General features: G+C 45.8%; 2 protein-coding genes across 6 annotated transcripts; both read right to left on the bottom strand.

Moving 5' to 3' along the window:
* Positions 1-25,894, bottom strand: LOC133540486 (aerolysin-like protein). Of its 5 annotated transcripts, XM_061883120.1 has the most exons (5): positions 7,684-7,781; positions 7,465-7,503; positions 7,318-7,428; positions 3,618-4,110; positions 1-720 (listed from the first exon to the last, which is right to left on the bottom strand). In XM_061883120.1, exons 4-5 carry the CDS (start codon positions 4,098-4,100, stop codon positions 250-252), a joined length of 954 nt encoding a protein of 317 aa, XP_061739104.1. In that variant the 5' UTR covers positions 4,101-4,110; positions 7,318-7,428; positions 7,465-7,503; positions 7,684-7,781; the 3' UTR covers positions 1-249. The 5 variants fall into 5 exon arrangements, with proteins under 5 accessions (XP_061739104.1, XP_061739102.1, XP_061739103.1 ...); XM_061883118.1 differs by lacking the exons at positions 7,465-7,503; positions 7,684-7,781 and adding an exon at positions 25,784-25,894; XM_061883119.1 differs by lacking the exon at positions 7,465-7,503 and having other exon boundaries at positions 7,684-7,808.
* LOC133540485 (aerolysin-like protein) lies at positions 17,890-25,900 on the bottom strand. The gene is made up of 3 exons (XM_061883117.1): positions 25,784-25,900; positions 22,149-22,641; positions 17,890-18,568 (listed from the first exon to the last, which is right to left on the bottom strand). The coding sequence occupies exons 2-3, from the start codon at positions 22,629-22,631 to the stop codon at positions 18,098-18,100; spliced, it is 954 nt and encodes a 317-aa protein (XP_061739101.1). The 5' UTR covers positions 22,632-22,641; positions 25,784-25,900; the 3' UTR covers positions 17,890-18,097.
* Positions 25,901-26,257: the final 357 nt, after the last annotated feature.

Below are 26,257 nucleotides of genomic sequence, written 5' to 3' on the forward strand. Positions count from 1 at the left end.
CATGTTTATGATGCTTTATTTATCTGTGCCAATCATTCATTTAGCAAGTTCACATGACTCCGCATTGGCATACAAATCGATGATATGCAATGAATATTAAAATTGTGCGCTGTAAGATTAAAACGTTAAACATTGTGATCAGGGAGACGGACTGATTTATTTAGCAAGACCACATGGCTCTGCCTTAGCGATCAAATCAATGTCATGCAATGAATATTTAAACCATGCACAGAAAGATGTCGATGCATCTTATTCAACATTCATAACTTTATCAGACTCGGTGGTTTTTACATTCACTGCAGTGTAAGCCACACCAGTGTAGTTGCCAGTGGAATTGAAGACCAGCTGGCTGCCGTTCAGGCATGTGATTTTCACTTTGGCCCTGTACTCCAGGTCGATGACTGCTCGTCCCACTGACAACTCCACGCTCACGGTCTTTCCTGCCGGGACCGTCACAGTGATCTCATCTGATTCTGTTATGGTCTCCTCGTGGGTCATTGCGGAGGACTGCTCAGCTCCCACGGTCAGGCTAAACCCACTAGACACCTCCACCAGATCTGGGATCCCTGCTGAAACGGTCATGCTGACGGTGGACTCAATCTTCGTGGTGGTGCTCCAGGTGTTAGACTTGGTCACAGATCTGTTGTACGAACATTTCTGCTCCTGAACCGCACTAGTGCCGTTGTGGTAAGACACCGATTTGATGTATTCCTTCTTGACCTGGAGGAAACAACCAGCCCCCAAACAAACGAAGAAACACAGAAAAACACAGAACAATGCGTATTGTTTAGGCAACAAAAAAACATCTTTATAAACAATACAGAAAATATCAACTAATTTTTAAAGTAATTAAGCGAATGAGAGTTTAAAAATAATGCTTTGATATTTCGCTGTTTGTTAACATTTAGACTTCAATCCCCCGGGGGAGGATTTTGGAATATGACATTGTTTTACTGACCTATTGTAATTAAATAAAAATACAAGACTGTCGCCACCTCATCGCAGGGCCAACAGAGACAGACAACATTCACACCATTTAAGTCTCACCTTAAAACTCATCTGTATACTCTAGCCTTTAAATAGACCTCCTTTTTAGACCAGTTGATCTGCCGCTTCTTTTCTTTTTTCTCCTATGTCCCCCCCCCTCCCTTGTGGAGGGGGTCCGGTCCGATGACCATGGATGAAGTACTGGCTGTCCAGAGTCGAGACCCAGGATGGACCGCTCGTCGGGACCCAGGATGGACCGCTCGCCTGTGTATCGGTTGGGGACATCTCTACGCTGCTGATCCGCCTCCGCTTGAGATGGTTTCCTGTGGACGGGACTCTCGCTGCTGTCTTGGATCCACTTTGAACTGAACTCTCGCGGCTGTGTTGGAGCCACTATGGATTGAACTTTCACAGTATCATGTTAGACCCGCTCGACATCCATTGCTTTCGGTCCCCTAGAGGGGGGTGGGGGGGGTTGCCCACATCTGAGGTCCTCTCCAAGGTTTCTCATAGTCAGCATTGTCACTGGCGTCCCACTGAATGTGAGTTTTCCTTGCCCTTTTGTGGGTTCTTCCGAGGATGTCGTAGTCGTAATGATTTGTGCAGTCCTTTGAGACATTTGCGATTTGGGGCTATATTAATAAACATTGATTGATTGATTGATTGACTCACATTCACACACTCGGGCCAATTATTATCGTTGCCAATCAACCTCTCCCCAGGTGCATGTCTTTGGAGGTGGAAGGAAGTCCGAGTCCCCGGAGGGAACGCACGCATTTTCTCTTTCTATCCCTTCATGCTCCGGCCCGGTGGCACCAAATAATAATACAAATCCACTTAATAAAGTCGAATACAAACATGGCAACAAGAGAGGTATCCCACACTTCTCTTTTGTAAAGTAAATCTGTACAGCAGATATGGGCATCTACCCTCTATATCAAAAATATGATTTGCCTGAGTAGTTTTGCTCTTTCCATATTCTTACTCAGTTGATTCAGACGTAGTACCAACTTTAATAAACTAATGTACAAATTCCAATCCGGCTTCAGAACTAACCACTCCACTGACACATGCCTTCTCTTTCTGAGGGACCACATCAAACATGAGGTGGACGCGGGCAAATACTGCGGCATGGTCATGCTGGACATTCAGAAGGCCTTTGACACCGTTAACCACGCTATACTGTTGGATAAACTCAGAGCTGGATGCAATCTTACTTGGAGGGGAGGAAACAGGTGGTAGAGGTCAACGGCACCGTGTCCCCTCCCCTCTCAGTAAGCTGTGGAGTCCCTCAGGGGAGTATACTAGGACCTTTACTGTTCCTAATATACGTGAATGACATGCCATCAGCATGCGACTGTGAATTGTTCCTGTTCGTGGATTACTCGGCCCTGCTGGTATCCGGCAAGGACAAGTCACAGGTGGAACAAATCCTCAGTGCTGAACTCCTTAATGTTTGCACCTGGTTCGCTGACAACAAGCTATCCATACACTTAGGTAAAATGAAATCCATCGTATTCGGGTCCCATATCAAACTTAAGAAAGTCGGTGACTTCACTATAAAGGTGGGTGACATTGTTATCAAAAGGAGAGATGAGATCACCTACCTAGGTTCCATTCTAGAGGCTAATCTTTCCTGTGATAAAATGGCAACCAAGGTAATCAAAAAGGTCAACCAAAGAACGAGATTCCTCTACAGAATCTCCTCTCTGGTCAACAAAAGCACCTTGAAGATTCTAGCGGGAACTCTCATTCAACCCTTCTTCGATTACGCATGCACCTCCTGGTACCCCAGCACCTCCAAAACCCTCAAATCTAGACTCCAAACATCCCAGAACAAGCTAGTCCGGTTACTTTTAGACCTCCACCCCAGATCACACCTCACTACAACCCACTTCTCCAAAGTGTGCTGGCTCAGGGTGGAGGACAGAGTCAAACAACTTGCACTGAGCCTAGTCTATAAAATCCGCTACACCTCCTTGATACCGAAGTACATGTCAAACTACTTCCAGAACGTAAATGACCGCCATAACCACAACACCTGGGGGAGCTCCACAAACCACATTAAACCCAGATTCCGATCTAACAAAGGTCTTAACTCATTCTCTTTCTTTGCCACATCAATGTGGAATGCACTCCCAACAGGTATAAAAGTAAGTGCATCTCTATATTCCTTCAAAAGCGCTCTAAAACAACACCTCCAGGCAACTTCAACCCTTTACTGATACCCTCCTCCATTCACATCCCATCTCCCCAGATTGTAAATAACCTAATGTAAATAATCAAATGTACTTCTAACGTATTTACTTTTTCTTATGCTATCTGAACTCACTATGTTCTCTGCCGGCTGTACATATCCTACTAAGTAAGACCTTCACTGTTTGTCTACACTGTCTGATTGTAAATAATGTCAATAATTCAATGTACATAATATGATGATTAACTTGTGTGATGACTGTATTATGTTGATAGTATATATTTGTACCATGAATTGATTAACGTGGACCCCGACTTAAACAAATTGAAAAACCTATTCGGGTGTTACCATTTAGTGGTCAATTGTACGGAATATGTACTGTACTGTGCAATCTACTAATAAAAGTTTCAATCAATCAATCAAAACCACTCACCTGAGGAGTGTACATGGCCAGGCTGGGATAGGTCATGTCGGTTAGCACAGACGACTTGATGGCATTGATGAAGAGGAACCCCATGTGGTCGATGTCTGAGCCAGCCTTCCCCTGCACCCCCAGGCAGACTCCTGACCCCACGTTGATAGAGTACTCGGTCTTCAGGGGGTACTCGGTCTGATGCGCAAAGAACTCGCGTCCAGAACTCGTCCAGAACCTGATGCCACCCAGACGAGACCCGAAACCGTTCCCCCACAGGGACAGCTTGGTGATGCGCTCGCCAAGTTTGAACGTGAACTCACTGAAAGTGTGGGATTCTCCAAAAGTCTTCACACGCCCGTCGGTCAGTTCAGCCCGCACGGCTTTGATCTGCCAGCCAGCCACTGCCACTCCAATCTTCTTGAGAGTGGCACCGTTGTCACGACCGGTCAAAGAAAAGGAACTGCCTCCATTTCCACCAATAGTATCAAGTGTAGTCGCCATGTTTATTGACCTGCAACAGAAATGTTCAATATATTCACAAAACTGGACTTCCTGAAGATCTGCAGAAGAGTGTTTAAGATGTCCATGCATCCATCCATCTTCTTCCGCTTATCCAAGGTCGGGTCGCGGGGGGAACAGCCTAAGCAGGGAAGCCCAGACTTCCCTCTCCCCAGCCACTTCGTCTAGCTCTTCCCGGGGGATCCCGAGGTGTTCCCAGGCCAGACGGGAGACATAGTCTACCCAACGTGTCCTGGGTCTTCCCCGTGGCCTCCTACCGGTTGGACGTGCCCTAAACACCTCCCTCGGGAGGCGTTCGGGTGGCATCCTGACCAGATGCCCGAACCACCTCATCTGGCTCCTCTCGATGTGGAGGAGCAGCGGCTTTACTTTGAGTTCCTCCCGGATGGCAGAGCTTCTCACCCTATCTCTAAGGGAGAGACCCGCCACCCGGCAGAGGAAACTCATCTCGGCCGCTTGTACCCGTGATCTTATCCTTTCGGTCATGACCCAAAGCTCATGACCATAGGTGAGGATGGGAACGTAGATCGACCGGTAAATTGAGAGCTTTGCCTTCCGGCTCAGCTCCTTCTTCACCACAACGGATCGGTACAACGTCCGCATTACTGAAGACGTCTTCAGTGTTTAAGATGTACAAAACCCAAAACCAAAACGAGGAGTTGAGTTTATACCAAAATGGATACATGGATGAGGATTGGGAGAATCTCATGTGGTCAGATGAAACCAAAATAGAACCTTTTGGTATAAACTCAACTCGTCGTGTTTGGAGGAAGAAGAATACTGAGTTGCATCCCAAGGACACCACACCTACTGTGAAGCATGGGGGTGGAAACATCATGCTTTGGAGCTGTTTTTCTGCTAAGGGGACAGGACGATTGATCCGTGTTAAGGAAAGAATGAATGGGGCCATGTATCGTGAGATTTTGAGCCAAAACCTCCTTCCATCAGTGAGAGCTTTGAATGGTTGACCAAATACTTATTTTCCACCATAATTTACAAATAAATTCTTTAAAATTCCTACAATTCTGTCTCTCACAGTTGAAGTGGACCTATGATCAAAATCACAGACCTCTGTCATCATTTTAAGTGGGAGAACTTGCACAATCGCTGGCTGACTAAATACTTTTTTGCCCCACTGTAAATTCTTGTCTTCATGAAAGAAAGGAACCTATGTGTGTTCAACATGCTTGTATTATCATTAAACACCATTAAGTTGTAAACCAAAATGTCTCTTTCATAAATAAATAAATATAAATTATAAATAAGAATGAGGTAGATCTCCTCGACTTGGTCAATTGAAAAGTAGCTCGCCCGCAGAAAAAGTGTGAGCACCCCTGTCCAACAGTTTAAGAACAACATTTCTTCACAAGCTATTGCAAGGAAATTAAGGATTTCATCATCTATGGTCCGTAATGTCATCAAAAGTTTCAGAAAATCTGAAGAAATCACTGCACGTTAGCGGCAATGCCCGTGGCCTTCGATCTCTCAGGCGGTACTGCTTCAAAAATCGACATCAGTGTGTAAAGGATATCACCACATGGTCTCAGGAACACTTCAGAAATCTCCTGTTAGTAATTAGGGTCCACAGGCCCTATTGAAACTGCTGTGTTTTATTATTATTCCGCACCTACGCGCTGTAATTTGACCCCCTTAACATGTTTCAAAACTCACCAAATTTGACACACACGTCGGTATAGCCCTTCCCGACATATTAAGCAACCAATCCCCCAAAATGAAAATTACGCTCTAGCGCCCCCTAGGAAAAAATTACGGACAAAACTGCATGTAACTTCTGTTAGGAATGTCATAGCGACATGAAACAAAACCCCCTATGTAGGTCTGACTTAGATCCAATTTTCATACACTCACTTCTTTCAGCAAAAATCTACAGGAAGTTGGCAAAAACCCCTTCAAAATAAAATGTTCGCAAAAAATGCAATTTTTGCCTGTTTGCGCTGTAATTTGACCCCTTTAAAATGCTTCAAAAGTCACCAAACTTGGCGCACACAAAGGACTGGAGAATATTGTGATCTAATGAAAAAACCAAACCCCAAAACTCAAAGTTGCGCTCTAGCGCTATTTTTTAATAAAACACTGAAAAAACTGCTCCTAGGAAGAAAATACAGACAAAACTGCTTGTAACTTCCGGTAAGAATATCGGAGAGACATGAACCAAAAACCTCTATGTAGGTCTCGCTTGAACCTACATTTCATAGATAGACAACCCCCAACAAAAATCAACAGGAAGTTTTCAATCCCCCCTTCAAAACAAAAGTTTTGTAAAAAACGGTCACCTTTCTTCAAACATTATCTCCTCTGAGTGCGTTTGTTGTTTTGGCTTCAAACTCGCACAGGAGAGAGATTGAACCCTTCTGATTAAAAGTATAGAACAGAGTTTTGATAAGTTTTCAGGTTTTGATTTTACGAGCCTTCAAAGAACCCCTTTGCAAAGTCTCCTAAAAAATGTCATTTTTGAGCTGTTATTTGACCCCCTTAAAATGCTTCTAAACCCACCAAACTTGACACACACATCAGGTCTGGCAAAAATTGCGATCTGATGAAAAAACCTAACCTCAAAACTCAAAATTGCGCTCTACCGCCCCCCTAGGAATACAACACTGACAAACTGCTCCTAGGAAGAAAACACAGACAAAACTGCTTGTAACTTCCAGTAGGAATGTCAGAGAGACATGAAACAAAAACACTAAGTAGGTCTCACTTAGCCCTACATTTTAATAATTACATACTTTAGCAAAAATCAACAGGAAGTTTGATATTTTCACTTCAATACAACAACTGCATTACTTTCACAATGCATTAGATTCTCAAAATAGTGGCTCCAAGGCGTCTTCTAACGCTTATCCGGACGTGGGTCTCGGGGGCAGCAGCCAAAGGCGGGCCCGACAAACGCTGCTTGCAGCTTTAATTACAGTTTGTCGCTACATCTGTAAGGGCACGTTCAAACTCTACTATGCCAAGGGACAACAACAACACCCGGAAATGCCAGTTTAAGCCTGGGGGCAACAAGAATTGCCACCCCAGCCTGTCGCCCGTGATTTCCGCTGACGGGTCTGCCAACTTCCAGCGCCCCTTACAAAAAAGGTGAGATACAGGTATACCTTTGGACAGTTGGACTTCAAACCAATTGTGTTGCACTGTTTGAAGTGCAATGACCATAAAGCTATTCTATTCTACTCACCTTCCTGATACCCCAGAAACACACAAACCAAGAAAGCAGTGACAGCTTAGGTTCTGTAATGTGGAGATTCTTCTCTAGATGTGGCTTGTCAGGTGGAGGACTCACCTGTTTCTAGAAAGAAGAGGGTTAACATGCACTAGAACTCACCTCCAGTTGTTGAGGATGAACAAAGCAGATCAGGATTTACTAGTAAATAAATGAGACAAGTCTAATCATCTGACGTTCTTGTTGAATAAGAAGTCCGATACATTGTTTGTGAATTTGATGGACTGATTGCACAAATCTAAAACCATACCAGAGTAGATGTAGAAAGAGTTATGTCAAGAACAGACTATGTAACATCTAAGACCAGATGTGCATACTCACAAGTTGAAGAGTGGACAGGTGATATCAGACCGCTCAGAAGTGCAGGGACTCTGTAGTCAGACTACTGATGGTCCACGGTTTTAAAGGCATTGATGTTGGTATTGCGAAATGACCTGAGATTCTTCTGAATGTGATTGGTCTGGATGGAGTCCAATTGGACAAGTCTTGACTAAAACAACCAACATTTGAGAGGCCTCTTATCAAAATATTTTTTTTGGAGTCTCCCCAGAGTTCACCTAAGTTAACTTAAGCAGATTCCTTTGAGACATTAGACTCTTTATTTTTTTTTTTTTACATGAGCCCGAGTCAACGAAAAAGACAAGTAGCTAAAAAGACCCATCCATCCATTTTCTGTCCCCTTTGGGGATCTCGGGGGGTGGTGGAGCCTATACAAACTTTAAGTAAATCATTTCTACATAATAAGACCACACATATACCAAGTAATAGAACATCTATTATTTACGCCACACATACACCCTCCTGTCCCCCAATCCAACGCCCTCGACGCAATCCCATAGGGGTGATGAATGGATGGTCAGCGCCTGAGAGCTGTGGCCTACCACCATGACCTTGAACTACCTTCCCTCTGTTGCTAGATATCTCGAGATGTATGTTGTAATATGTATATGTGCTTTGCTATAGAGGTTTTTTTCTCACTCCGAACTGGGTCCCCTTAGGAGCCCAGTCTGGATTGTATTTTTTTACTCAACCTTCCCCAGCGTTTACCTTTTTCCCATCTTTTACGGGGCGCCTTATGGCGACCCATCAGCGTTCTTGTTCTGTAACCCTGTACACTGTTTGTTTGTCTAATCTTGAACAGGTTTGTGCTGAAAACCAAGTTTTGTTGTACTTGTTGCAATGACAATAAAGACCTACCTACCTATCTAAAAAATGTGGGCAAGAAAAAGGTAAATCTAAACAGATTCACATTTATAGTGTGCAATATCAATATGGATGTTGGATGGAATGGACTTTTATTTAGTTGTTTTAGTGCTGGTTTTTACATACACTAACAGTGGTGTAGCATAGCGAAAAACTAAAATAATTATAAGTATATATAAATACGTACAGTACAGGCCAAAGGTTTGGACACACCTTTTCATTTCAATGTGTTTTCTTTATTTTCAAGACGATTTACCTTCAAGATTGTTACTGAAGGTTAGGACTCAGGTTAAAGTTTTGGTTGTATATTAGTGCGACCCCCCCACCCCTTTTAAGGGGACGGGCAATATGCGCATGTGTAAAGTTAGGAGGAGATGCCTCATTTAGCGCAAAAAAGTCGTCTGGTTTAAGCCAGGTTTCGCTGAGACCGATGACGTTAAGGTTGTTGTCTCTGATGACCTCATTAACTAACAACGTTTTGGGAGACAATGATCTTATGTTTAAAAAACCTATATTATAGGTAGTGGACTGATTTAGAGAACTTTTGATCAAATTATCCGTAGTAGCAATATTAATAATGTTGTGTTTATTATGCGTAGTCCACTTAAAATAATTACGACCATATCTAGGAATTGATATGACGGGAATTGATTTAGTTGTTTTAGTGCTGGCTTTTACATACACTAACAGAAGTGTAGCATAGTGAAAAACTAAAATAATTATAAGTATATATAAATACTTCACGGGGCTTCACGGTGGCAGAGGGGTTAGTGCGTCTGTCTCACAATACGAAGTTCCTGCAGTCCTGGGTTCAAATCCAGGCTCGGGATCTTTCTGTGTGGAGTTTGCATGTTCTCCCCGTGAATGCGTGGGTTCCCTCCGGGTACTCCGGCTTCCTCCCACTTCCAAAGACATGCACCTGGGGATAGGTTGATTGGCAACACTAAAATTGGCCCTAGTGTGTGAATGTGAGTGTGAATGTTGTCTGTCTATCTGTGTTGGCCCTGCGATGAGGTGGCGACTTGTCCAGGGTGTACCCTGCCTTCCGCCCGATTGTAGCTGAGATAGGCGCCAGCGCCCCCCGTGACCCCGAAAGGGAATAAGCGGTAGAAAATGGATGGATGGATGGATAAATACGTACAGTACCGTCCAAAAGTTTGGGCACACCTTTTCATTTCAATGTGTTTTCTTTATTTTCAAGACTATTTACCTTGAAGATTGTTACTGAAGGTTTTAAAACTATGACACCTGTGAAGTGAAAACCATTTCAGGTGACTATATCTTGAATCTCATGGAGAGAATGCCAAGAGTGTGCAAATCAGTAATCAGAGCAACGGGCGGCTATTTTGAAGAAACTACAATATAAAACATGTCTTCAGTTATTTCCTCTTTTTTTGTTAAGTACATAACTCCACATGTGTTCATTCATAGTTTTGACGTGACAATCTACAATGTAAATAGTCATGAAAATTGTCAGGTTCAAACACCAAACTATTTATTAAACAAGACAAGAAGCAAGGAATCAAACGGAGACAGGATTCAATTTAGCTCATGAGGAGAGCGCGTCGACTTGCACCCTCGTACAGTGTCACCCTGCCGCTCTGAGGAACAAGCTCCACACGCCTCCTCATTTATTTGGACATTTATTGATTACATAGCTGCAGCTGCTTCTAAGGGGAGGGGTCATAAACAGCTGCTGCACTGGGTCATGAACGGTTCAAACTAAACAGTGCTTGGAGCGGTGTCCGGTTTGCCTCCTCTCCGCTTGTAGATTTCGGGTCCTGATAAGGTCCTTCCTGTGGCTGTCCAAGATCTGATGAACTGACACCTCTACGGCGCATTCCATCGCACACAGTGGAGGTTTGTATTTTGTTTATATCCATCCATCCATCCATCCATTTTCTACCGCTTAATCCCTTTTGGGATCGCGGGGGGCGCTGGCGCCTATCTCAGCTACAATCGGGCGGAAGGCGGGGTACACCCTGGACAAGTCGCCACCTCATCGCAGGGCCAACACAGATAGACAGACAACATTCACACTCCTCTCTGAGCTGCTACCTTACCGTGGTAGAGGAGTTTGCGTGTCCCAATGATCCTAGGAGCTATGTTGTCTGGGGGCTTTCATGCCCCCTGGTAGGGTCTCCCAAGACAAACAGGTCCTAGGTGAGTGATCAGACAAAGAGCAGCTCAAAGACTTCTATGGAATTACAACAAAATGAACCCAGATTTCCCTCGCCCGGACGTGGGTCACCGGGGCCCCGCTCTGGAGCCAGGCCCGGAGTTGGGGCACGATGGCGAGCGCCTGGTGGTCGGGCCTGTCCCCATGGGGCCCGACCGGGCACAGCCCGAAGAGGCAACGTGGGTCATCCCTCCAATGGGCTCACCACTCATAGGAGGGGCCATAGAGGTCGGGTGCATTGTGAGCTGGGCGGCAGCCGAAGGCAGGGCACTTGGCGGTCCGATCCTCGGCTACAGAAGCTAGCTCTTGGGACGTGGAACGTCACCTCACTGGGGGGGAAGGAGCCTGAGCTAGTGCGCGAGGGAGAGAAGTTCCGGCTGGATATAGTCGGACTCACCTCGACGCACAGCAAGGGCTCTGGAACCAGTTCTCTCGAGAGGGACTGGACCCTCTTCCACTCTGGCGTTGCCGGCAGTGAGAGGCGACGGGCTGGGGTGGCAATTCTCGTTGCCCCCCGGCTCAAAGCCTGCACGTTTGAGTTCAACCCAGTGGACGAGAGGGTAGCTTCCCTTCGCCTTCGGGTGGGGGGACGGGTCCTGACTGTTGTTTGTGCTTACGCACCAAACAGCAGTTCAGAATACCCACCCTTTTTGGGAACACTCGAGGGAGTACTGGAAAGTGCTCCTCCGGGTGATTCCCTTGTCCTACTGGGAGACTTCAACGCTCATGTTGGCAATGACAGTGAAACCTGGAGAGGCGTGATTGGGAAGAATGGTCGCCCGGATCTAAACCCGAGTGGTGTTTTGTTATTGGACTTTTGTGCTCGTCACGGATTGTCCATAACAAACACCATGTTCAAACATAAGGGTGTCCATATGTGCACTTGGCACCAGGACACCCTAGGCCGCAGTTCCATGATCGACTTTGTAGTTGTGTCATCGGATTTGCGGCCTTATGTCTTGGACACTCGGGTGAAGAGAGGGGCGGAGCTTTCTACCGATCACCACCTGGTGGTGAGTTGGCTGCGATGGTGGGGGAGGATGCCGGACAGACCTGGGAGGCCCAAACGCATTGTGAGGGTCTGCTGGGAACGTCTGGCAGAGTCTCCTGTCAGAGAGAGTTTCAATTCACACCTCCGGGAGAACTTTGAACATGTCACGAGGGAGGTGCGGGACATTGAGTCCGAGTGGACCATGTTCCGAACCTCTATTGTCGAGGCGGCTGATTGGAGCTGTGGCCGCAAGGTTGTTGGTGCCTGTCGGGGCGGTAATCCCAGAACCCGTTGGTGGACACCAGCAGTGAGGGATGCCGTCAAGCTGAAGAAGGAGTCCTATCGGGTTCTTTTGGCTCATAGGACTCCGGAGGCAGTGGACGGGTACCGACGGGCCAAGCGGTGTGCAGCTTTAGCGGTCGCGGAGGCAAAAACTCGGACATGGGAAGAGTTCGGGGAAGGCATGGAAAACGACTTCCGGACGGCTTCGAAGCGATACTGGACCATCATACGGCGCCTCAGGAAGGGGAAGCAGTGCACTATCAACACCGTGTATGGTGCGGATGGTGTTCTGCTGACTTCGACTGCGGATGTTGTGGATCGGTGGAGGGAATACTTCGAAGACCTCCTCAATCCCACCAACACGTCTTTCTTTGAGGAAGCGGTGCCTGGGGAATCTGTAGTGGACTCTCCTATTTCTGGGGCTGAGGTCGCTGAGGTAGTTAAAAAGCTCCTCGGCGGCAAGGCCCCGGGGTTGGATGAGATCCGCCCGGAGTTCCTTAAGGCTCTGGATGCTGTGGGGCTGTCTTGGTTGACAAGACTCTGCAGCATCGCGTGGACATCGGGGGCGGTACCTCTGGATTGGCAGACTGGGGTGGTGGTCCCTCTCTTTAAGAAGGGGGACCCGGGGGGTGTGTTCCAACTATCGTGGGATCACACTCCTCAGCCTTCCCGGTAAGGTTTATTCAGGTGTACTGGAGAGGAGGCTTCGCCGGATGGTCGAACCTCGGATTCAGGAGGAACAGTGTGGTTTTCGTCCTGGTCGTGGAACTGTGGACCAGCTCTATACTCTCGGCAGGGTTCTTGAGGGTGCATGGGAGTTTGCCCAACCAGTCTACATGTGCTTTGTGGACTTGGAGAAGGCATTCGACCGTGTCCCTCGGGAAGTCCTGTGGGGAGTGCTCAGAGAGTATGGGGTATCGGACTGTCTTATTGTGGCAGTCCGCTCCCTGTATGATCAGTGCCAGAGCTTGGTCCGCATTGCTGGCAGTAAGTCGAACACGTTTCCAGTGAGGGTTGGACCCCGCCAAGGCTGTCCTTTGTCACCGATTCTGTTCATAACTTTTATGGACAGAATTTCTAGGCGCAGCCAAGGCGTTGAGGGGTTTCGGTTTGGTGGCCACGGGATTAGGTCTCTGCTTTTTGCAGATGATGTAGTCCTGATGGCTTCATCTGGCCGGGATCTTCAGCTCTCACTGGATCGGTTCGCAGCCGAGTGTGAAGCGACCGGAATGAGAATCAGCACCTCCAAGTCCGAGTCCATGGTTCTCGCCCGGAAAAGGGTGGAGTGCCATCTCCGGGTTGGGGAGGAGACCGTGCCCCAAGTGGAGGAGTTCAAGTACCTAGGAGTCTTGTTCACGAGTGGGGGAAGAGTGGATGGTGAGATCGACAGGCGGATCGGTGCGGCGTCTTCAGTAATGCGGACGTTGTATCGATCCGTTGTGGTGAAGAAGGAGCTGAGCCGGAAGGCAAAGCTCTCAATTTACCGGTCGATCTACGTTCCCATCCTCACCTATGGTCATGAGCTTTGGGTCATGACCGAAAGGATAAGAACACGGGTACAAGCGGCCGAAATGAGTTTCCTCCGCCGGGTGGCGGGGCTCTCCCTTAGAGATAGGGTGAGAAGCTCTGCCATCCGGGAGGAACTCAACGTAAAGCCGCTGCTCCTCCACATCGAGAGGAGCCAGATGAGGTGGTTCGGGCATCTGGTCAGGATGCCACCCGAACGCCTCCCTAGGGAGGTGTTTAGGGCACGTCCAGCCGGTAGGAGGCCACGGGGAAGACCCAGGACACGTTGGGAAGACTATGTCTCCCGGCTGGCCTGGGAACGCCTCGGGATCCCCCGGGAAGAGCTAGACGAAGTGGCTGGAGATAAGGAAGTCTGGGCTTCCCTGCTTAGGCTGCTGCCCCCGCGACCCGACCTCGGATAAGCGGAAGATGATGGATGGATGGATGGCATTCACACTCACATTCACACACTAGGGCCAATTCAGTGTTGCCAATCAACCTATCCCCAGGTGCATGTCTTTGGAAGTGGGAGGAAGCCGGAGTACCCGGAGGGAACCCACGCATTCACGGGGAGAACATGCAAACTCCACACAGGAAGTTCCCGTATTCAACCCCTTGAAGATCATAACTCTTAAGAACAGACTTTGAAAAAGGTATTTTCAATCAGGTGTAGAAAACACCTGTAGATGTGATTAGAACCATAACGAGCAACAATTAAACTGATTGAAAAAGACTGTGACGCCCGGCTTCTTGTAGCTGGTCAATGGTGTATTTGCAACATGGTGAAGTCCAGGGAGTGGTCAAAGAAGTCAAGAGAGGAGGTAATTTCTCTTCATAAGAAAGGATATGGATATAAGAAAATAGCAAAGACATTACACATTCCAGGAGACACAGTTGGGAGCATAATTCGCAAGTTGAAAGCTAAAGGCACAGTGGAAACACTACCTGGGCGTGGTAGAAAGAGGATGCTGTGTGCAACTGCTGTCCGGTATTTGAAACATACAGTGGTGAAAAACCCCCGGGTAACATCTGAGGAACTATAACAGGACATTGCAGAGGGGGGAACGCAGGTTTCGTCCCAGACAATAAGGCGCACACTACGAGATGAAGGCCTCCATGCCAGAACTCCCAGGTGCACCCCACTTCTGACTACCAGGCACAAGAAAAATAGACTCCAGTATGCCAAAAATCATCTGGACGAACCCCAAAGGTTTTGGGAAACTGTTCTATGGAGTGATGAGACAAAAGTGGAACTCTTTGGGCCTATGAATCAACGTTATGTCTGGAGGAGAAAAAATGAAGCTTAGAAAGAGAAGAACACCTTGCCTACTGTTAAGCATGGTGGGGGGTCAATCATGCTCTGGGGCTGTTTCTCTGCCTCAGGTACCGGGAATCTCCAGCACGTTCAAGGCATTATGAATTCTATTTCCTAGCAGGATATATTAGCTGCAAATGTCATGAAGTCAGTGACGAAGCTGAGGCTTGGGAGACGTTGGACCTTCCAACAGGACATCGATCCCAAGCATACCTCCAAATCAACATCAGAGTGGTTGCAGAAGAAGGGCTGGAAGACTCTGGAGTGGCCTTCACAGTCGCCAGACCTAAATCCTCTAGAAAAGCTGTGGTGGGACTTGAAGAAGGCAGTTGCAGCACACAAGCCTAAGAATATGAAAGAACTGGAGGCCTTTGCCCAAGAGGAATGGGCTAAAATACTGTAGATGGTTGCAAGAAGCTTGTGTCCGCTTATGTATCACCTTTGAAGGATGTCATTACTGCCAAAGGCTGTTCTACTAAGTACTAAAGATGTATGGAACTTGGGGGTTGAATCATTTTGTCAATGAGATGTTAAGAAAAATGTCATTTTTTGGTATTTTATAAAATACAGTGTTACAATTTAAGTTGCATTTGTCTATTTGACACATCTTTATTTGATATGACTATAAACAAAATACGGAATAAATGTCCAACTTGCTAAAACACCAAAATTGTGTGGGGGTTGAATAATTTTGATCACAACTGTATATATATGTGTATATATATATATATATATATATATATATATATATATATATATATATATATATATATATATATATACATATATATATATATATATATATATATATATATACATATATATACTAAATTTGTTGTTGGTTTTTGTTGTTGTTTTATATATATATATATATATATATATATATATACATATATATATATATATATATATATATATATATATATATATATATATATATATATATTTAAGTCTCACCTTAAAACTCATTTGTATACTCTAGCCTTTAAATAGACTCCCTTTTTAGACCAGTTGATCTGCCATTTCTTTTCTTTTTCTCCTATGTCCCACTCTCCCTTGTGGAGGGGGTCCGGTCCGATCCGGTGGCCATGTACTGCTTGCCTGTGCATCGGCTGGGGACATCTCCGCGCTGCTGATCCGCCTCCGCTTGGGATGGTTTCCTGCTGGCTCCGCTGTGAACGGGACTCTCGCTGCTGTGTTGGATCCGCTTTGGACTGGACTCTCGCGACTGTGGTGGATCCATTATGGATTGAACTTTCACAGTATTATGTTAGACCCGCTCGACATCCATTGCTTTCCTCCTCTCCAAGGTTCTCATAGTCATCATTGTCACCGATGTCCCACTGGGTGTGAGTTTTCCTTGCCCTTATGTGGGCCTACCGAGGATGTCGTAGTTGTTTGTGCAGCCCTTTGAGACACTAGTGATTTAGGGCTATATAAGTAAACATTGATTGATTGATTGATATATATATATATATATATATATATATATATATATATATATATATATATATATATATATATATATATATATATATACTAAATTTGGTTTTGGTTTTTTTTGTTGTTTTATATATATATATTTTTATATATATATATATATATATATATATATATATATATATACACACTGAATTTGTTGTTGCCGATACAATTCAGGGTCGATATTATTTTTTTAGAACGCTTTGATCCCAAAACGATTTCCATAGCAACTGTTAAGTGTTGTACTGTTGTACGCACTTACTCATTGTCTCCATTAGAGGGCAGTGTTTACCTCTGTGTTACCTGACACCTATGTTTCCTGTTCCGGGATCATGAGTTCAATCCGTGTGTCGAGCGGCAGCACATTTACGATGCTGCCGATACAATAAATATATCTACACGACCAAAGGTAAAGGGGGCGGCATAGCTCGGTTGGTAGGGCGGCCGTGCCAGCAACTTGGGGGTTGCAGGTTCGATTCCCGCTTCCGCCATCCTAGTTACTGCCGTTGTGTCCTTGGGCAAGACACTTTACCCACCTGCTCCCAGTGCCACCCACGCTGGTTTAAATGTAACTTAGATATTGGGTGTCACTATGTAAAGCGCTTTGAGTCACTAGAGAAAAGCGCTATATAAATACAATTCACTCACTCACTAAAGTGTCTCATGAGAGTTTGACTACATCTCCACCGCAACGCACGAAGCTCATCAGCAACGTATTATTTTCACCTGCCGTGGTTTCCAGCCGCACACCTTTTTTTACTAATCACCATCATTATATAAGCCAGCCCTTTCTGTTCATTCGTTCTCAGACTCTAATTTGCACACATGCAACAGCTGAGGACTTGCTTTCCTTAATACTACTCGCCAGCTCTCGCGCTGCTTTTAGTTGATTTCTAGCTCTCATGCTGATTGTGTTGTTTTCTCCTTTTGTGCCTTTGTGCCAACTGTTTGTGTTTCCCTTCATTTTCCTTGCTTTCCATGCTAGCACTTTTGTTTGGCCTTTTTGTTAGCTCCAGTGTTTTTAACATTTTAACATTAGAGTCACCTGCCACTCCTGCTTTTGTTTTCAACGTAAAATAATACAATATTGGTAGAAAACATAACGTGTAACCAACATCTCTTTGGGTTTAATCATCAGTAGATTTACCTGCCAGTTTGGCTGTTGCTTTTCAACAAATAAATAATACAAATACAACATTAATGTAAAAAGTGAGGTGCAAACAAGCACTTCCCCTGCCTTGCTCTCCTGGAGGGGGTTAGTCCTCGTGGGGCCCCGGTTGCCTGTGGGAAGTCATTCTGCCTGCGTGGGGTATGGTCTCTCGGTGGCTGGTTGTCTCCTGCTTCTCCCGTGCCTTGTCTTCTGTTATGTCCTGGGGCTCCTGTCGCTGGCCCACCTGCTTGCGTGGGGTCGATGCTCCCTTGTTCCCTGGGTACGGCACCTTGGACCATTCTTTGGCCAATCGCTGGAAATCACTGAGAGCGGCCCATTCTTCCACAAATGTTTGTAGAAACAATCTCCACGCCTAAGTGCTCGATTTTTTTTCACCAGGCCAAAGATGGAAACACAAGCAGGTTTATGATGCTTTATTTATTTGTGACAATGATTTATTTAGCAAGTTCACATGACTCCGTATTGGCATACAATGTTATGCAATGATTATTAAAATAGGGCACGGTAAGATTAAAAGGTTAAACAATGTGATTTATTTAGCAAGACCACATGACTCTGCATTAGCTATCAAATTAATGTCACGCAATGAATATTGAAACTTTGATCTTATTCAACATTCATAACTTTATCAGACTCGGTGGTTTTTACATTCACCGCAGTGTAAGCCACACCATTGTAGTTGCCAGTGGAATCGAAGACCAGCTCGCTGCCGTTCAGGCATGTGATTTTCACTTTGGCCCTGTACTCCAGGTCGATGACTGCTCGTCCCACTGACAACTCCACGCTCACGGTCTTTCCTGCCGGGACCTTCACGTTGATCTCATCTGATTCTGTTATGGTCTCCTCGTGGGTCATTGCGGAGGACTGCTCAGCTCCCACGGTCAGGCTGAACCCACTAGACACCTCCACCAGATCTGGGATCCCTGCTGAAACGGTCATGCTGACGGTGGACTCAATCTTCGTGGTGGTGCTCCAGGTGTTAGACTTGGTCACAGATCTGCTGTACGAACATTTCTGCTCCTGAACCGCACTAGTGTCGTTGTGGTAAGACACCGATTTGATGTATTCTTTGTTGACCTGGAGGAAACAACCAGCCCCCAAACAAACGAACAAACACAGAAAAACACAAAACAATGCGTATTATTTAGGCAACACAAAAACATCTTTATAAACAGTACAGAAAATATCAAAGGATGAGATTCCTCTCCAGAATCTCCTCTCTGGTCAACAAAAGCACCTTGAAGATTCTAGCGGGAACTCTCGTTCAACCCTTTTTCAATTACGCTTGCACCTCCTGGTACCCCAGCACCTCCAAAACCCTCAAATCTAGACTCCAAACATCCCAGAACAAGCTACTTTTAGACCTCCACCCCAGATCACACCTCACTCCAACCCACTTCTCCAAAGTGGGCTGGCTCAGGGTGGAGGACAGAGTCAAACAACTTGCACTGAGCCTTGTCTATAAAATCCGCTACACCTCCCTGATACCGAAGTACACGTCAAACTACTTCCTTAACGTAAATGACCACCCTAACCACAACACCATTGTGGTAAGACACCGATTTGATGTATTCTTTGTTGACCTGGAGGAAACAACCAGCCCCCAAACAAACGAACAAACACAGAAAAAAACAAAACAATGCGTATTGTTTAGGCAACACAAAAACATCTTTATAAACAATACAGAAAATATCAAAGAACGAGATTCCTCTCCAGAATCTCCTCTCTGGTCAACAAAAGCACCTTGAAGATTCTAGCGGGAACTCTCGTTCAACCCTTTTTCGATTACGCTTGCACCTCCTGGTACCCCAGCACCTCCAAAACCCTCAAATCTAGACTCCAAACATCCCAGAACAAGCTACTTTTAGACCTCCACCCCAGATCACACCTCACTACAACCCACTTCTCCAAAGTGTGCTGGCTCAGGGTGGAGGACAGAGTCAAACAACTTGCACTGAGCCTTGTCTATAAAATCCGCTACACCTCCCTGATACCGAAGTACACGTCAAACTACTTCCAGAATGTAAATGACCACCCTAACCACAACACCATTGTGGTAAGACACCGATTTGATGTATTCTTTGTTGACCTGGAGGAAACAACCAGCCCCCAAACAAACGAACAAACACAGAAAAAAACTAAACAATGCGTATTGTTTAGGCAACACAAAAACATCTTTATAAACAGTACAGAAAATATGAAAGAACGAGATTCCTCTCCAGAATCTCCTCTCTGGTCAACAAAAGCACCTTGAAGATTGTAGCGGGAACTCTCGTTCAACCCTTTTTCGATTACGCTTGCACCTCCTGGTACCCCAGCACCTCCAAAACCCTCAAATCTAGACTCCAAACATCCCAGAACAAGCTACTTTTAGACCTCCACCCCAGATCACACCTCACTCCAACCCACTTCTCCAAAGTGTGCTGGCTCAGGGTGGAGAACAGAGTCAAACAACTTGCACTGAGCCTTGTCTATAAAATCCGCTACACCTCCCTGATACCGAAGTACACGTCAAACTACTTCCAGAACGTAAATGACCACCCTAACCACAACACCATTGTGGTAAGACACCGATTTGATGTATTCTTTGTTGACCTGGAGGAAACAACCAGCCCCCAAACAAACGAACAAACACAGAAAAACACAAAACAATGCGTATTGTTCAGGCAACACAAAAACATCTTTATAAACAGTACAGAAAATATCAAAGAACGAGATTCCTCTCCAGAATCTCCTCTCTGGTCAACAAAAGCACCTTGAAGATTCTAGCGGGAACTCTCGTTCAACCCTTTTTCAATTACGCTTGCACCTCCTGGTACCCCAGCACCTCCAAAACCCTCAAATCTAGACTCCAAACATCCCAGAACAAGCTACTTTTAGACCTCCACCCCAGATCACACCTCACTCCAACCCACTTCTCCAAAGTGGGCTGGCTCAGGGTGGAGGACAGAGTCAAACAACTTGCACTGAGCCTAGTCTATAAAATCCGCTACACCTCCCTGATACCGAAGTACACGTCAAACTACTTCCTTAACGTAAATGACCACCCTAACCACAACACCATTGTGGTAAGACACCGATTTGATGTATTCTTTGTTGACCTGGAGGAAACAACCAGCCCCCAAACAAACGAACAAACACAGAAAAACACAAAACAATGCGTATTGTTCAGGCAACACAAAAACATCTTTATAAACAATACAGAAAATATCAAAGAACGAGATTCCTCTCCAGAATCTCCTCTCTGGTCAACAAAAGCACCTTGAAGATTCTAGCGGGAACTCTCATTCAACCCTTTTTCAATTACGCTTGCACCTCCAAAACCCTCAAATCTAGACTCCAAACATCCCAGAACAAGCTACTTTTAGACCTCCACCCCAGATCACACCTCACTCCAACCCACTTCTCCAAAGTGGGCTGGCTCAGGGTGGAGGACAGAGTCAAACAACTTGCACTGAGCCTAGTCTATAAAATCCGCTACACCTCCCTGATACCGAAGTACACGTCAAACTACTTCCAGAACGTAAATGACCACCCTAACCACAACACCATTGTGGTAAGACACCGATTTGATGTATTCTTTGTTGACCTGGAGGAAACAACCAGCCCCCAAACAAACAAACAAACAAACACAGAAAAAAACAAAACAATGCGTATTGTTTAGGCAACACAAAAACATCTTTATAAACAGTACAGAAAATATCAAAGAACGAGATTCCTCTCCAGAATCTCCTCTCTGGTCAACAAAAGCACCTTGAAGATTCTAGCGGGAACTCTCGTTCAACCCTTTTTCGATTACGCTTGCATCTCCTGGTACCCCAGCACCTCCAAAACCCTCAAATCTAGACTCCAAACATCCCAGAACAAGCTAGTCCGGTTACTTTTAGACCTCCACCCCAGATCACACCTCCCTCCAACCCACTTCTCCAAAGTGTGTTGGCTCAGGGTGGAGGACAGAGTCAAACAACTTGCACTGAGCCTAGTCTATAAAATCCGCCACACCTCCCTGATACCGAAGTACATGTCAAACTACTTCCTTAACGTAAATGACCGCCATAACCACAACACCAGGGGGAGCTCCACAAACCACGTTAAACCCAGATTCCGATCTAACAAAGGTCTTAACTCATTCTCTTTCTATGCCACATCAATGTGGAATGCACTCCCAACAGGTATAAAAGTAAGTGCATCTCTATATTCCTTCAAAAGCGCTCTAAAACAACACCTCCAGGCAACTTCAACCCTTTACTAATACCCTCCTCCATTCACATCCCATCTCCCCGGATTGTAAATAACCTACTGTAAATAATCAAATGTATTTCTAATGTATATACTTGTTCTTATGCTATCTGAACTCACTATGTTCTCTGCCGGCTGTACATATCCTACTAAATAAGACCTTCACTGTTTGTCTACACTGTCTGATTGTAAATAATGTCAATAATTCAATGTACATAATATGATGATTAACTTGTGTGATGACTGTATTATGCTGATAGTATATATTTGTACCATGAATTGATTAACGTGGACCCCGACTTAAACAAGTTGAAAAACTTATTGGGGTGTTACCATTTAGTGGTCAATTGTACGGAATATGTACTGAACTGTGCAATCTACTAATAAAAGTTTCAATCAATCAATCAAAACCACTCACCTGAGGAGTGTACATGGCCAGGCTGGGATAGGTCATGTCGGTTAGCACAGACGACTTGATGGCATTGATGAAGAGGAACCCCATGTGGTCGATGTCTGAGCCAGCCTTCCCCTGCACCCCCAGGCAGACTCCTGACCCCACGTCGATAGAGTACTCGGTCTTCAGGGGCCAGTCGTTCATGTGTGCAAAGAACTCGCGTCCAGAACTCGTCCAGAACCTGATGCCACCCAGACGAGACCCGGCGCCGTTCCCCCACAGGGACAGCTTGGTGATGCGCTCGCCAAGTTTGAACGTGAACTCACTGAAAGTGTGGGATTTTCCAAAGGTCTCCACACGCCCGTCGGTCAGTTCAACCCGCACGGCTTTGATCTGCCAGCCACCCACTGCCACACCAATCTTCTTGAGAGTGGCACCGTTTTCACGACCGGTCAAAGAAAAGAAACTTCCTCCATTTCCACCAATAAGATGAAGTGTAGTCGCCATGTTTATTGACCTGCAACAGAAATGTTCTTCAATATATTCACAAAACTGGACTTCCTGAAGATCTGCAGAAGAGTGTTTAAGATGTCCATCCATCCATCCATCTTCTTCCGCTTATCCGAGGTCGGGTCGCGGGGGCAACAGCCTAAGCAGGGAAGCCCAGACTTCCCTCTCCCCAGCCACTTCGTCTAGCTCTTCCCGGGGGATCCCAAGGCGTTCCCAGGCCAGCCGGGAGACATAGTCTACCCAACGTGTCCTGGGTCTTCCCCGTGGCCTCCTACCGGTTGGACGTGCCCTAAACACCTCCCTCGGGAGGCGTTCGGGTGGCATCCTGACCAGATGCCCGAACCACCTCATCTGGCTCCTCTCCATGTGAAGGAGCAGCGGCTTTACTTTGAGTTCCTCCCGGATGGCAGAGCTTCTCACCCTATCTCTAAGGGAGAGACCCAAACTCATTTGGGCCGCTTGTACCCGTGATCTTATCCTTTCGGTCATGACCCAAAGCTCATGACCATAGGTGAGGATGGGAACGTAGATCGACCGGTAAATTGAGAGCTTTGCCTTCCGGCTCAGCTCCTTCTTCACCACAACGGATCGGTACAACGTCTGCATTACTGAAGACGTCTTCAGTGTTTAAGATGTACAAAACCCAAAACCAATGAACTTGGCACGCTGGGTAAATGGCAAAAAAAAAAAAAAAAAATACAATGATTTGCAAATCCCTTTCAAATGATATTCAATTGAATAGACTGCAAATACAGGATAACTAATGTTCGAACTGGAAAACGTTATTTTTTTGCGAAAATTAGCTCATTTGGAATTTGATGCCTGCAACATGTTTCAAAACAGCTGGCACAAGTGACAAAAAAAGACTGAGAAATATGAGGAATGCTCATCAAACACTTATTTGTAGCATCCCACAGGTGAACAGGCTAATTGGGAACACCCAACTGTTCCCAATTGCCATGATTGGGTATATAAGCAGATTCCACGAAATGCTCACTCATTCACAAACAAGGACGGGGGCGAGGGTCACCACTTTGTCAACAAATGCCTGAGCAAATTGTCCGACAGCAGGGGTGGGCATTACGTCGATCAATCAATCAATCAATGTTTACTTATATAGCCCTAAATCACTAGTGTCTCAAAGGGCTGCACAAACCACTACGACATCCTCGGTAGGCCCACATAAGGGCAAGGAAAACTCACACCCAGTGGGACATCGGTGACAATAATGACTATGAGAACCTTGGAGAGGAGGAAAGCAATGGATGTCGAGCGGGTCTAACATGATACTGTGAAAGTTCAATCCATAATGGATCCAACACAGTCGCGAGAGTCCAGTCCAAAGCGGATCCAACACAGCAGCGAGAGTCCCGTTCACAGCGGAGCCAGCAGGAAACCATCCCAAGCGGAGGCGGATCAGCAGCGCAGAGATGTCCCCAGCCGAAACACAGGCGAGCAGTACATGGCCACAGGATCGGACCGGACTCCCTCCACAAGGGAGAGTGGGAAATAGAAGAAAAGGAAAAGAAACGGCAGATCAACTGGTCTAAAAAGGGAGTCTATTTAAAGGCTAGAGTATACAAATGAGTTTTAAGGTGAGACTTAAATGCTTCTACTGAGGTAGCATCTTGAACTGTTACCGGGAGGGCATTCCAGAGTACTGGAGCCCGAAATGAAAAAGCTCTACAGCCCGCAGACTTTTTTTGGGCTTTGGGAATCACTAATAAGCCGGAGTCCTTTGAACGCAGATTTCTTGCCGGGACATATGGTACAATACAATCGGCAAGATAGGATGGAGCTAGACCGTGTAGTATTTTATACGTAAGTAGTAAAACCTTAAAGTCACATCTTAAGTGCACAGGAAGCCAGTGCAGGTGAGCCAGTGCAGGCGTAATATGATCAAACTTTCTTGTTCTTGTCAAAAGTCTAGCAGCCGCATTTTGTACCAACTGTAATCTTTTAATGCTAGACATGGGGAGACCCCAAAATAATACGTTACAGTAATCGAGACGAGACGTAACAAACGCATGGATAATGATCTCAGCGTCTTTAGTGGACAGAATGGAACGAATTTTAGCGATATTGCGGAGATGAAAGAAGGCCGTTTTAGTAACGCTTTTAATGTGTGCCTCAAAGGAGAGAGTTGGGTCGAAGATAATACCCAGATTCTTTACCGTGTCGCCTTGTTTAATTGTTTGGTTGTCAAATGTTAGAGTTGTATTATTAAATAGAGTTCGGTGTCTAGCAGGACCGATAATCAGCATTTCCGTTTTTTTGGCGAGCTATCGGTCGATCGGGGAGGGTGTGTCAGTCGATCGCAAGCCAGGCATTGAAAAAAATAGACGTAAATATGAGTCGCCCGTGATTTCGGCTGACGGGTCTGCCAACTTCCAGCGCCCCTTACAAAAAAGGTGAGATACAGGTATAAAATGGGAGTGTATTAGCTTGCCCTAACCCTCCCCCTGGGCTTCACGGTGGCAGAGGGGTTAGTGCGTCTGCCTCACAATACGAAGGTCCTGCAGTCCTGGGTTCAAAGCCAGGCTCGGGATCTTTCTGTGTGGAGTTTGCATGTTCTCCCCGTGAATGCGTGGGTTCCCTCCGAGCTTCCTCCCACCTCCAAAGACATGCACCTGGGGATAGGCCCCTCCCACCTCCAAAGACATGCACCTGGGGATAGGCCCCTCCCACCTCCAAAGACATGCACCTGGGGATAGGCCCCTCCCACCTCCAAAGACATGCACCTGGGGATAGGTTGATTGGCAACACTAAATTGGCCCTAGTGTGTGAATGTTGTCTGTCTATCTGTGTTGGCCCTGCGATGAGGTGGCGACTTGTCCAGGGTGTACGCCGCCTTCCGCCCGATTGTAGCTGAGATAGGCGCCAGCACCCCTCGCGACCCCAAAAAGGGAATAAGCGGTAGAAAATGGATGGATGAAACCCTCCACCTGTTGAAAGTCCCTTTTTCTTTTGTGTGTGTCGTTATTCTATCTTTTCCACGGGGGCTTCACACATAAGCGAGCCATCAGTCTTTAATTTCTGTACGCCCTTGTACGTTAATTGGGTGTCTGCCTTTGGACAGTTGGACTTCAAACCAATTGTGTTGTACTGTTTGAAGTGCAATGACCATAAAGCTATTCTATTCTACTCACCTTCCTGATACCCCAGAAACACACAAACCCAGAAAGCAGTGACAGCTTAGGTTCTGTAATGTGGAGATTCTTCTCTAGATGTGGCTTGCCGGGTGAAGGACTCACCTGTTTCTAGAAAGAAGAGGGTTAACATGCATTAGAACTCACCTCCTGTTGTCGAGGATGAACAAAGCAGATCAGGATTTACTAGTAAAAATGCAATTTTTGCCTCTTTGCGCTGTAATTTGACCCCTTTAAAATGATTCAAAAGTCACCAAACTTGGCGCACATATAAGGACTGGTAAATATTGCGATCTAATGAAAAAACCAAACCCCAAAACTCAAAATTTAGCGCTATTTTTTAATAAAACACTGAAAAAACTGCTCCTAGGAAGAAAACACAGACACAACTGCTTGTAACTTCCGGTAAGAATGTCGGAGAGACATGGAACAAAAACCTCTATGTGGGTCTCGCTTAGACCTACATTTCATAGA

The sequence above is a fragment of the Nerophis ophidion genome, linkage group LG22 (genome assembly GCF_033978795.1).
Source record: "Nerophis ophidion isolate RoL-2023_Sa linkage group LG22, RoL_Noph_v1.0, whole genome shotgun sequence".
In the NCBI taxonomy this organism is placed as follows: domain Eukaryota; kingdom Metazoa; phylum Chordata; class Actinopteri; order Syngnathiformes; family Syngnathidae; genus Nerophis; species Nerophis ophidion.

Bases quoted from the DNA above. Each gene is read 5' to 3' on its own strand.
- LOC133540486 (XM_061883118.1), bottom strand. From the start codon at position 4,100: ATGGCGACTACACTTGATACTATTGGTGGAAATGGAGGCAGTTCCTTT. The intron at 721-3,617 runs GTGAGTGGTTTT...TGTTTCCTCCAG, and splicing joins TGGCCATGTACACTCCTCAG to GTCAAGAAGGAATACATCAA.
- LOC133540485 (XM_061883117.1), bottom strand. From the start codon at position 22,631: ATGGCGACTACACTTCATCTTATTGGTGGAAATGGAGGAAGTTTCTTT. The intron at 18,569-22,148 runs GTGAGTGGTTTT...TGTTTCCTCCAG, and splicing joins TGGCCATGTACACTCCTCAG to GTCAACAAAGAATACATCAA.